The sequence below is a fragment of the Nyctereutes procyonoides genome, unplaced genomic scaffold (genome assembly GCF_905146905.1).
Source record: "Nyctereutes procyonoides isolate TBG_1078 unplaced genomic scaffold, NYPRO_anot_genome, whole genome shotgun sequence".
In the NCBI taxonomy this organism is placed as follows: domain Eukaryota; kingdom Metazoa; phylum Chordata; class Mammalia; order Carnivora; family Canidae; genus Nyctereutes; species Nyctereutes procyonoides.
This window is the reverse complement of record NW_026575042.1, coordinates 38,402,982-38,416,336: the sequence shown is the minus strand read 5'-3', so window position 1 is coordinate 38,416,336 and position 13,355 is coordinate 38,402,982. Positions and strand designations below refer to the sequence as shown.

Here is a 13,355-nt window from a genome sequence, read left to right as displayed (position 1 = left end):
CATTTTATTGATCTTTTCTACTGTTCAAATATAATTCATCCTTAAATAGATTAATTTGCTATTCTTTTTATCTCATTTATTTAGGAGACATTTTTCAAACATCTCCTATATGCCAGTAACTCTTCTAGGTATTGGACTTACAAATTTAGTTCCTGCTCTTAAGGAGCTTAGGGTCTAATAGGGAAGTGATGATGTGAGATAAGGGCTATGTGGAAGATTTCCATAGGGTGCTGGCCTGGGCAAAGCCAGGAACTGCTAGTCTGGAAGAACAAATAAGAGTTGGAGAGGTGATGAAGTATGACATAGGGCATTGTTTGCCCTATGTTTAGTAATATCTCAGGGCACCTGGCTGGCTCAGTGGGTAGAGCCTGAGGGTAGGGCTCAGTGGGTAGACTCTTAATCTTGGGGTCGTGAGTTTGAGCCCCACATTGAGCATAGAGCCTATTTAAAAAAAAATAGTGAAATCCCCACAGTCATTTCATTTTCTTTATTAGCTAGTTTTTTTTTAATTTTTTTTTAAATTTTATTTATTTATGATAGTCACAGAGAGAGAAAGAAAGAGAGGCAGAGACACAGGCAGAGGGAGAAGCAGGCTCCATGCACTGGGAGCCCGATGTGGGATTCGATCCCTGGTCTCCAGGATCGCGCCCTGGGCCAAAGGCAGGCGCCAAACCGCTGCGCCACCCAGGGATCCCCTTTATTAGCTAGTTTAAAGATGTTTTGTGGGTTGGATTTGAACCGTGATTATACCATCCCGTTTTATTTTTTTTTTATTTTTTAAAAGATTTTATTTATTTATTCATAGAGACACAGCTAGAGAGAGAGAGAGAGGCAGAGACACAGGCAGAGGGAGAAGCAGGCTCCATGCAGGGAGCCCGATGTGGGACTCGATCCCAGGTCTCCAGGATCACGCCCCGGGCTGCAGGTGGCGGTAAACCACTGCGCCACCAGGGCTGCCCATACCATCCCATTTAGACTTTGTGTATGTAGACTTTAGTTTAGACATGTAGTCATATGTCTAAACTAAAAATATGTATACGTACTTTGTTCTTTCATCACAAGTGTAACACATGCTTTGTGTAAAATTAAAGCCTTTTATACCTTATAGTAATTGGGAGTATATTTTTTTAAATAGCTTCTTTATATATATATATTCATTCTTATAAGAAATGGGATTATATTGTATTTACTAATCGGCACTTAATTGTGCACTTAATAATTTAGCCTTTTTGAGTCAGTTTTGTGCTGTTGTATTTTCTAGGTACAAAAAGCAGTTGAAGAAGATAATTGTTGCTTTGGGACTCTTGATACATGGTTGTTACATAAGCTCACAAAAGGTAAAGATGATCTGATCTATCTCAAGTAACTGAGATTTGATAGAAATGATTCACCTAAAAAAGTGGAAGTTACTTTTTTTCCCTTCTCTTATCCCAAACATACTACTCCTTGGTACCCTAGGTATAGTAAAGCTAGATAGACTTCAGATTTGTAAGGGGAGAGTGATTTTTAAATTGTGATGAAACCTCAAACAGAAGAACGGAGGAACAGTCTTAATTTCAAAAGTAGTAAGACTCAAGTTTGATAACACATTTGCCACTTTGCATCTGGGTAACTATAGGCAATCACATGGCATCTTTGAACTCCATCTTTAAACTGCGGATGGGAGTGCCTATGATCAAGCCCCCAAGTCAGTTCAGTCTCTGCACTCAGCGGGGAGTCTGCTTGAGATTCTCTCCTGTTCCTGCTGTAACTCAGTGCAGGCATGCTCTCTTTCTCTCTCAAATAAGTCTTAAAAAAAAAAATCTGAAGATTATGATGTGACAGTGTATGTGAAAGTGCTTTTGTAAATTATGAAAGTTCAAAAAGATTAAGTGGGAAATTGCTTTGGGGGCTTTGCACTGGAAATATATATTTTGGAATGAATTTGAGGCCAAAGCTCTAGATTATAAACTAGGGATAGTTGTTGATTGACACTACTTATAATATATTATTTTCAATGTAAATTTAGGTTCTGAATTTGCCACGGATTTTTCAAATGCCAGTGCAACTGGACTATTTGATCCTTACAAGGTAAAGTGTTTTTTTTTTTCCCTCCTTTTGAATCACCAATTTTTGTAGAATTTAGCTTGGATTCTGATGACATATTTTTATGTTCAGATGCATTGGAGCGGCCTCCTTGCTTCCTTGCTTTCAATACCACTTTCTATCTTGCCTCCTGTGAAGGATACGAGGTAATAAGGAACATCAGATATAGAAACCAGCAAAACTGACCCTGAATTCAAGTGCCTTAGCATTATATTATTTGTGTGGGATGCTTTTATGTTCATTACATAACTTTTTGGTTTATATGAAAATCAGAAAAAAAAATCAGTTTTCTGAATTATAGAATCAATGTTTCTAGAACTATAACTGACTTTTTCATCAATTTTATTTGAAGCCACAATTTTGGGTCAGTGGATGAAGAGATATTTGGTGTGCCTATACCAATAGTGGCCATGGTAAGTAGAAAACCTGAGTTTCTATATGTATAGTATAAACTAGATAATAGATATGAATAGTTGGGAGTAGATTTAAGAGACATTAAAGGTCCTTGTAGAATAAAAGTAAAGTATCTTTTTTTTTCTTTTTAAGTTTCTATGTCCTAGATATAATCAGGATTATTGTATATTCTGGAAAGGGGACCACTGGGCCAGTCTTCTGACATGAAAGTACTTTCTAATCTTTTCTGATTTATATATATTGTTTTTCATAACATTGCTAAATTTTTAAAAAATGTTTTATTCTGAGTAATGTGTGGTTTATATTTGATACTCTGAGACAAAAAAACAAGGATAGGTCAGGGATAGAGCCATTGCTTAGTTTGTGTTTGATACAGTATAACCAGACAGCAACAAGGCAGTTTAATGTAAAGAAGAATCTTGTATTTATATTTTATAAAATCCGTAGTCAGTATTATCAGTAAAGAAACGGTAGAAGAGTGAAAAATTATCTGTTTCATATTTTTAAGGTTTTTTTCTTGATTGTACTCTGTCTGGAGAAAAGGGCTAGAATTTAGAGAATCTCAAGGATTTTTCACCTGGTTGAGAGAATGTGTGGAAACTGACTTTGACTTTGATTTCCTATAATAGCTTAAGCAGGAAGTATAGGCCATCTTTCCTTAGGTGGATGGTTGCCACAATAGGTAGAGGAATCAGGTAAGAGAAGGGGAATTTAATTCCTAAGTTATAAATTCTTGGGTCACTTACAGAGGATTAGTCTTATTCACCTCAGTGGTAGGCTCAGGTTTAGATAAGGGTATGGCTGGAAGGATAATTGAAGTTTAGTGACAAAATGTTCTTCAGATGAGTTTTGGTCTTTAAAATATTGCTATATGTAATTAAGAAGAGAGGTGCCTGGCTGGCTCAGTCAGTGGAGCATGTGACTCTTGATCTTGGGATTATAAGTTCAAGCCCTACTCAAAATTACTTTTGAGTGTGGAAATTACTTAAAAATAAATTCTTACATTTGTAGAAATTTACTTAAAATCATAAATTTAATTTCTAGTTAAATTGTGTAGAAATTAAAATCTTAAAAAAAAAAAAAAAGCAAAAACAAAAAACCGCAGGCCCAAAATGGCAGCCCAAGTTAATAAGCCAATACTTGATACCTACTCTAACTGCAGTTTCAACCCCCCAGAAATGTAACCGTTAACCAGTCCACGGAATTTTCCATCAGCACTAGGAAATTTACTGATAGACCTTTTCCATTCCCCTTAGGAGGGCAACATTGCCTAAAACAGTGGATTTTTTTTTTTTTTTTTTTTGCTAATAATTCTCTTTTCCTACTCCCTCTCTACCTTTAAAAATCTTTCCTTTTCTGGGACACCTGTGTGGTTTGTTGGTTAAGTGATCAACTCTTGATCTCAGCTCAGGTCTTGATCTTAGTTTCATGAGTGTAAGCCCTGTGTTGGGCTCTGTGTTGAGTGCGGAGCCTACTTTAAAAAAAAAAAAAATCTTTCCTTTTCTGTAGCTCTTTGGTGCTCCCTGTACTTGCTAGATGGGATGCTGCCCAATTCATGGATTGATTAATAAAGCCAGTTAGATCTTTAAAATTACTTGCTTCAATTTTTGTTATTTAAGAGATTTGGTAGCAGGCAGCAACAAGATCCAAAGTGAACTTCCAACAGCATTTGGGGACAACGAGAAACATGGGCATGGTACCCCACGAACTCTTTGAATTCATGTGTTTCTCGCTGTTCCTGAGGGCTGTGGGTAAGTTCCCTCTTGGTTGTGAGCTTCACTAATTGTTCATTCAAGCTCCCCCAATCTAATTGGCCTTCCTTTACAGCCGAAACTGCCAGATGGTTATGCCCAGAGCTGGCAGTTTTGCCTGGAGCCCAACTGAGCTGGCAAAAGAGTCTGCCCAGAGCCAAATCCCTGGCCTTTCAGACCACAATTCCCCTGGAATTACTGGAAAACTCCAGCAAGATTCCACAAGAGTTGGCAGTGGTGAGCACAGGGCCTTCTTGTGACCAGGACACAGTAATGTCTCTTGGTTGTTGCTGATATATTAAGGTACACATATTTGTCTTACTTTGTGTAGATAAAGGCTATCACTAACAGGGATCTCAGAGGCCAAAAAACTGGAAAAATTGGTGGGCACAGGTTGAGCATTTGAAGACTGTTAGAACACTTGCCTCCTCAAGAAAATATAGTAAGTTGATGACAGAATGGGTTAGATTGATACAAGTTCCACCCACCAGCATCAAGAAAACTTCCATACAGTGAGGTACACTATAAAACGTGCAGGATCCCCAACCTAGTGACCCATCCTTTTAAGGTATTAGTTTGGCTCTGAGAAATCCAAAGGCTTAGCTAATGGGGTCCTTAAATTCTGAAGGGTCAAGCATGCCACCTTGCAGCATACCTGCTTATTTTATGTCTAAGAACTATAGTCCTAGAAGTTGTAGATATCTTGCAAAAATGGCACAATCTTACTAAGTTTGTTTTGTGCCTTGAGGAACTTGGCTCAGTAACTTGTCAGGTTGAGGCCAGACAGAAATACGAGTTGCACCTCATTTGCAGGTAGAATGGCTGGACGGAAATATGGGTTAACTCCATTTGTGCCTAGAATTCTACCAAACTGCCCCAGCCTTCAAGGGATTACAACTAAAAATACAATGGTCATTATGGGGACCATTCCAATTAGATAAAATCATGTAAGAAGTGCACTTGAAGGCAGGGATTCCCAAATTAAATGGAATAGGATACCTGTGTTAATTGGCAAGCAGAAGCCTCCAAAAGATTTCAAAATTCCCATGTTGTTCCCTTAAAAGATTCATGGCAGAAGGCTAATTAAAAATCAGAGAGAGAAGAGGTACCCAAAACAGAAGCCTGTTAAGAGTGACGTAACTCTTACTGCCCCCCTCTATCCTCCCTGTAGTACTCATTCTATTAATCCTGTGTCTGAATTGTTTCTCTGCTCAAAAAAAGACTATACAACCATAAACAGAACTCCACCACATTAGTGGCCTTACACACACCCCTGTATTTACCTTCATAGGAGGACTCCCATATAGACCTCTTCTAGAGTTGTTGAAACTGAGCGGTTTTCTGGTAAAATTGCTAGGTTATTCCCTTAAACAGTAAACGAGGAACTCTGGTAGATACTGGAGCCTGCAGAGGGCATCCTGGAAAAACTGGGAGAAGCCAGCAAAGGGTGAAAATTCTTACCAGAATCAATTCCTTCCAAATCTCTGTAGTGCCCAGTCCAGAAAGGAAAAGAAAATTTCACATCATCCCTTCCTTTCTAAATCCAGACTGTTGGCTATTGATCCTTTCTCTTCCAGAGATACCTATTGCCTTCTCTTTGTCTTGTTTTGCATAACTGGGCTTGGCTTTCTGCCTGCATGGGACATGCACGTTTTGGTTCTTTTGGCTATCATTGGGAGTGACTCTAGATCTTGGAAAGGTAGTATCTTTTTATTTTATTTTTTTATTTTTATTTATTTATTTATTTATTTATTTATTTATTTATTTATTTATTTTTTGGTAGTATCTTTTTAAACTGTCTTTGAGGATTCCTCTTACACCCATGGGGTATTATTCAGTGTCACCAGAAATAGTTTAAATTAAAACCATGTCCCCAGAGGAAAAAGAAACAAACGGAGAATAATGTAGTTAGACAGGTAGATCAACCCATAATGTCATTTAGCTTACAACCCAGTTCTTGGATGAATTGAAAGCGAGTGTCCTTATCTTGCCGATCTTCATAAAACTAGAAATGTAGCTCTACAGGCAATTCACAGTTTACCTGGTTCTTCATCAATTCCAAAACTTCCCCTATTTATCTCAAACAGATTGTAAATTAGTGGCTTTAGGAAACCAGAGTCCAAAAAATAAAAAATAAAAAATAAAAATAAAGGAAACCAGAGTCCTTCTTGGAAGAACTTGCATTCTTTCTCTGTCCCTTAAAGTTACACATATAATCATTTATTTGAAATGTAAACACAGCCCACAATCACCACAGAGAAAAAAAGGGAAAGAAGCCTTTTTAAAAAAAAAAAAATTACTTATTTATTCATGATAGACACACAGAGAAAGAGAGAGAGAGAGGCAGAGACACAGGCAGAGGGAGAAGCAGGCTGCACGCCAGGAGACCGACGCAGGACTCAATCCCGGGACTCAATCCCGGGACTCCAGGATCGCGCCCTGGGCCAAAGGCAGGCGCTAAACCTCTGAGCTACCCAGTGATCCCCAAGAAGCCTTTTTTTTTTTTTTTTATTTTATGATAGTCACAGAGAGAGAGAGAGAGAAAGAGGCAGAGACATAGGCAGAGGGAGAAGCAGGCTCCATGCACCAGGAGCCCGACGGTGGGATTCGATACAGGGTCTCCAGAATCGTGCCCCGGGCCAAAGGCAGGCGCCAAACCGCTGCACCACCCAGGGATCCCCCCAAGAAGCCTTTTTAAAATACAACCTTCAAAAGGGCTCTTTTCCCAAGCTCTAGTACAGATTAATCCCAGGGACAAATACAAGTCTTAAAAATCTCCACAAATATTAGTAACTATAGGGTCTTTATGCACATCTGTTTCTCTGTGTTTATAGTAAATGTGAGATATTTTTTCTACCTCTGGGTGGTATTGCTAAAATTAATTTGTAAAAGAACTCTATTTACTTGGTTTGAAGACAAACGCTGGTAAGGATTAGACATTTTAAAACTCAGAAAGAAACTAATCCAAATATTTTCTCAAGTTCACATGATCTGGGAAAATACTTGATGTGAAATCTACTTTAAGGTTGCTGGTTTAATTAAAGTAGACATATCTTGGTGCCTGAATGGCACAGGCTGTTAAGCAACCAACCCTTGGTTTTGGCTCAGAACATGATATCGGAGTTATGGGATCGAACACTGAGCCCTACGTTGGGCTCTGTGCTCTGTGTGGACTCTGCTTGAGATTCTCTCTCCCTGTTCCTCAGCCCCTCTCACTTGTGTGCATGTGCTTGTGTGCACTGTCTCTCAAATAAGTAAATATTTAAAAAAATTCAACTAGACATGTCTTTAGGGCTATTAGCAGTAACATTTTATTCTGACTTGGTTTACTTAAAGGCAAATAATGTAATGTTATCTGTTACAAATTTTTTTTTTTAATAGCTTGGCAGGGCACACCTGGGTAGCTCAGTTGGTTGGGCATCCAACTCTTGATTTCAGCTCAGGTCATCATCTTGGGGTCATGAGATTGAGCCCCGCATCAAGCTCTGTACTCGGTGGAAAGTCTGCTTGAGATTCTCTTTCTCTCCCTCTCCACCCCCGCCCCGCCCCTGACCCCCATCTTTCTCAAATAAATAGATAAATCTTAAAAAAAAAAAAAAAACTTGGAAGAGTAACTGACTTTATCTGATGTCTCAAGAAGTTTTTAGGGTAACATAAGTGTAATTATTAAGAACAAGTAAATAGATATAAATAAAATTAAAAATTTAGGTAATCTTTTAAATAGTCTCCCAAATCATTTTGGGAACCTAGCACTTAAAGTTTTGCTAAGTTAGATTAAGTAATGAATTAAGCTAAATTCATTAAATATCTATATCATTTGTAAATAAGATGGAATACTAAAATATCAGTTACTAAACATAGGTTTAACTTGTGGTGCCTGGCTGGCTTTGGTGGATCAGGTGACTCTCGATCTTAGGGCTATAAGTTCGAGCCCCACATTGGGGTAGAGATTACTTAAAAAATTTTTTAAATCTTAAAAAAAAGAAATAGCTACTTGTAGCTTCTTATTTCAGAACAACTAAAATGTATTTGCATATGTTTGTGCTACATTGGAAAATTAAAAAGACATATGCTTCTAAAAATTATAAAATATATTTATAAATTTGCCAATCTAAAGAATGCCAATTTAACAGACAGTTCCCAATTGCTTAACACTACTAGAAATACACTCCAAATATTGGGAATTACCCTTCTTAAAATTATCACAATTCTCTCCCTAGTACATTGTATTCTTTCAAAAGCTTTAAATGCATGTTAACTGCCAAGCACATGATCTCCCTAAGAGTGGAACATGAGAAAAGGAAGAGCCAACATAAAAATTGTGAACCTGAAGTTGTAACCTGTGAATATCACAGAGATTAAGCAAAAAAACCATCGTGACCTGTGAATGCCACACAGAGGATCAGTAATAGCTGTGAGAACTCTGGAGTGGTGGTAGAGAATGATACTAATGCTTTAAATTTTGATCGCATCTCTCAGTTAAACTAGAGTCTGATCAAAAGGGAGGAATAAAAAAACCACAGGCTTAAAATGGCAGCTACAAGCCAATAAACCAAGACTCAATAGCTAACCTACCTGTAGTTTCAGCCTCCCAGAAATGTAACCCTTAACCAGTCAACATGGGAATTTCCCAGTAAGCATTAGGAAATTTAATGATAGACCCCATCTGTTCCCCTTAGGAGGGTGACCTTGCCTAAAACAATGGATTCTTTGCTAATAGTTTCCTTTTTTCTCTGCTCTTTCTCTACTTTTAAAACCCTTTCCTTTTCTTTAGCCCTTTGAAGCTCACCTCTGCTAGATGGAATGCCCAATTCATGCATCAATTAATAAAGCCTATTAGGTCTTTAAAATTTACTCTGTTAAACAATGATTCTTAACAAGCTACATACAATTATTTTAACAAATTGTTATATTATTTCTTTTAACAAAAGTAATATGATTGGGAATATGCAGTTTTGACCTGTATCTATTTATATTGAGCACACACCTATCACTCTTATTAAAAGAGAAATTTGTGAGGTCATTATTTTGACGAATGAAACTACTTTTAAGTTGAAAAATCTTAGTTTTTTTCCCCACAATTTTTATTCTGACCTTTATTTTTCAGATTTTTCCTGTGATATGACTTAAAAGTCATAAAGTGGGCTGCCTACTAAAAATTCCTGAGGCACATTATTCATTCACAAAATGTTAGTCCTGGAGAAACTTCTATCTTGTTCTTTCTAGGGATTTTTTTTTCTTTTAAGGAAAAGGAAAAAAGAAAACAAAATGTTGACCCTTGAGAATTTAATATAGCAGACAGTGGAATACAGTAAAATGGGCCACTGTATGACCCAGCCATCTTATATTTGAACATTTTTGACAGGTCGCCGATCAGCAATCAGCCATGTTTGGAGAGTGCTGTTTCCACGCAGGAGATGTGAAACTAACCATGGGAACTGGGACATTTTTGGATATTAATACTGGAAATAACCTTCAACATACTATTAGAGGTAAATAGTTAGAATTTATCCTTTTTATTGATAAAATATCATTTCTTTTTATATTTAACTTTTGTAATACTCTAATGTAATACTCTTTTGTATTCTCTAATGTATTTTTTGCTAGTATTCCAAGAGACAGTTAATTTCCAATTCCCTTTTTTCTTTAAAAGGATAAAAAAATGAGACATGTTATTATAGAAAAATTCAGGATTAGGGGCTTTTGGTCAGTTTACCAAATATTTACCTGTAATATCTGTTATATTTGTTTAAAACATCTTTCTAGGCCTCTAAATTTTCTTTTATGTGTTAGCAGTTCTTCTTTTGTGATTTTTTTTTTTTTTATAATTCTCAACTAGTGATCCATGCATATTTAATGACAGTTGCCAAGAAATTGGTCTCCCTTATGGAAGACATCTTAGGATGTGTAAACAAAGAAATTTAGAATGTGGAACTATACCCTAAGAGACCTGTGGATTCTAAATCTGGACTATGGTCTCCTAACATGGTTACTAAGGGGTAGATTTTAAAAATCTTTTTCTTACTTTCCATCCTCCCTCAAGCTCTTCCTTTTCCCCTAATTAGGAAAATTAAAGCTAGAAAATTTCATCATTGCGTTAGATTATTTCTATTTAGGAAGCTTCACAGATAAATGCAATAGCATAGATGGCTCTGTGTGTTTCTAGAGACATAGATATGCCTATGGCTACTAAAAGCTAATGTTTATTGTTCATATTAAATACCAGACACTGCACTAAGTTTTTTATGCAGTAATTCAGTTTATTCTCACAGGAGCTTTCGGAGGCCAACTATTTCACAGTTGAGGAGACTGAGGCTAAGAGGTTAGAAACTTGTGAGACCACTGACTTCAGAGCCACTTTGCTATTTTTTAAGATAATCAAACTGTAGATGTCTCTGTAATGAATTATCTATTTATTACATTTGACTTATTTTGTTTCTTTTTTTCTTTAAGGCTTTTATCCACTAATTGGGTGGAAGATTGGCCAAGAAGTTGTATGCTTAGCTGAAAGCAATGCAGGAGACACTGGCACTATCATAAAATGGGCTCAAGAATTAGGTAAATCTTCTTTTAAACAGATTTCATAGAACAGACTTAAAGAATTCAAGAATGTCATAGGACTATTGACGAGTAGAGAATGAGTGGATTGTTCAAATGAGACTTAAGAACTATGATTAAAAAAAAATAGGATATTATTTTTATGACACTGGGATGGTAAAAGGCTAAGCCTTAAGGCCGGATACCATAAAGAAAAAAAAAAAAAAGACAGTAAATTTAAGTATATAAATTATTAGAATGTGTAAGGAGAGATGGTATAAGCAAAGTTAAAAGTCAAATTGGTAAGACCAATTTGTAGCATACACCAAAAAAATTAATAAAGATGACTAAAGAATGAACAAGGAGATCTCTGGGTGGCTCAGTGGTTTAGTGCCTGCCTTCGGCCCAGGGTGTGATCCTGGAGTCTTGGGATCGAATCCCGCATTGGGCTCCCTGCATGGAGCCTGCTTCTCCCTCTGCCTGTGTCTGCCTCTGTGTGTGTTTGTGTGTGTGTGTGTGTGTCTCTCTCATGAATAAATAAATAAAATATTTTAAAAAAAGTTAACCAAGTACAGAAGTACAACTATCATAAATAACTACTAAAAAATGCTACTCAGAGGCTCCTGGAAGGAGCATTTGACTCTTGATCTCAGGGTTACTAGTCCAAGCCCCACATTGGGTGTAGAGATTACTAAAAAAAATAAATAAGTAAACTTAAATAAAATACTATTCATTGGGCACTTGGGTGGCTCGGTCACTTAAGCATCTGCCCTCAGCTAAGGTCATGATCCCAGAGTCCTGGGATCGAGTCCTGCGTTGGGCTCCATGCTGGGCAGGGAACCTCCTTTTCCCTCTCCCTCTCCCACTTTACTCTCTCCCTCTCTTGCTCTCTCTCAAATAAATAAATTAAATCTTAAAAAAAAAAAATTAAAAATGAAAAAAATGCTGTTCAAATTCCACAATCAAAGAAATACACATCTAAAAAATGATGTCACCTGTCATTGACATTTGGGTTATTTTCACTTTTTGGCTATTGTAAATAATGAACAGCCTGTATATTATATAGCCATATTTCATGCAGAAGGTGTGAAATGTTATATACCAAAGATTAACAGTGGGTATCTCTAAACAAACAAAACAAAACAGTGGGGTATCTCTGATGATAAAATTATGGAGCAGGCTATGGTTTTCTACTTTGCTAATTTGAACTAAGCTGATTCGTTTAAAGACAGAGCTAAATCTTTTGGCAGTAAACATAGGAGGAAAATGCCAATCTATCTCCTTTCTTCCTTTTTCTCTTTCTCCATGAGCCTGCACACAAAAAAAAGTTTATTTCAAAGTTTTCTGTTACCTCCTTAAAGTCTCTTGTTTTTTTTCTTTTTTTAGATTTATTTATTTATTTATTCAGAGAGAGTGTAAGAGTGAGATCTTGAGAAGGGGGAGGGGCAGAGGGGGAGAGAGAGACAATCTCAAGCAGAATCCCTGCTGAGCATGGAGCCCAGCAAGATGCTTGATCTCAGGACAGGACCCTGAGATCATGACCTGAGCTGAAATCAACAGTTGGAGGCCCAACTGATTTAGCCACCCAGGTGCCCCAAAAGTTTCTTCTTTAAATGTACTTCTTTTCTTTTCTTTCCTTTTCTTTTTTTCTTTTTTATTTATTTTTATTTTTTTTAAAGATTTTATTTATTTTTTCAGGACAGACACACACAGAGAGAGAGAGAGAGAGAGAGAGAGAGGAGAGAGGCAGAGACACAGGCAGAGGGAGAAGCAGGCCCCATCCATGCAGGGAGCCCAATGTGGGACTTGATCCCGGGTCTCCAGGATCACACCCCGGGCTGAAGGTGGCGCTAAACTGCTGGGCCACCGGGGCTGCCCTGTTTTGTTTTTTTAAATATTTTATTTATTTATTCATGAGAGATGCAGGAGAGAGGCAGAGACACAGGCAGAGGGAGAAGCAAGCTCCATGCAGGGAGCCCACTTAACCGCTGGGCTAACTGTGGCATTAACACTTAACCGCTGAGCCACTCAGGCATTCCAAATGTATTTCTTTTATTTTTGGACATCTATGTTGATTATCAGAAATAGAAAATTATATATTTCTTCTCTTTAAGTTATACCTTCTATTAATTTTACTTCCTTCCCAGAAGATGCAAAGAAAAAGCAGAATAATTTCACATTCATCAGTTAAAAAAATCATTCTAGAGTTCTGTGTGACATCATGTGCACATTCTCCATAGGAATCTTTGTTTTGCTGGATTAAGGCTCATTCACCATGATTCTCAAATGATGAAAGCTCTTTTCTGGGAGATGGGGCTAAATGGTCCTACCTAGAAAAGTGGTGTGATTTCTGGTGGAGTCACAAGCTCTCCTAAGGGCCAGTTGCGTATCTGGCAAGAAAATGGGACTATTGTCCTAACTGGAGGGAGAGAGAATTCAGAGTTGAGTTATTTACTTTAAATTTTTAGTCATTGGTAAAGCTAAACCTTATTGTACGTATCTGTCTGAAATTCACACAAAAAAAGCTGACATTTATTTGAATATATATCACTTTAATGGGTATACTGA

At 37.2% G+C, this 13,355-nt stretch overlaps 1 protein-coding gene across 3 annotated transcripts in view; it reads left to right on the top strand.

Moving 5' to 3' along the window:
* GK5 (glycerol kinase 5) overlaps nucleotides 1-13,355 on the top strand; it is a 74,254-nt gene that overhangs the window by 32,921 nt on the left and 27,978 nt on the right. For all 3 annotated transcript variants that reach the window (XM_055320922.1, XM_055320921.1, XM_055320923.1), the window contains 6 exons: nucleotides 1,262-1,337; nucleotides 2,009-2,070; nucleotides 2,158-2,231; nucleotides 2,438-2,498; nucleotides 9,616-9,742; nucleotides 10,704-10,808. In XM_055320922.1, coding sequence (XP_055176897.1) covers nucleotides 1,262-1,337; nucleotides 2,009-2,070; nucleotides 2,158-2,231; nucleotides 2,438-2,498; nucleotides 9,616-9,742; nucleotides 10,704-10,808 — 505 coding nt within the window. The remainder of the gene's footprint in view (nucleotides 1-1,261; nucleotides 1,338-2,008; nucleotides 2,071-2,157; nucleotides 2,232-2,437; nucleotides 2,499-9,615; nucleotides 9,743-10,703; nucleotides 10,809-13,355) is intronic.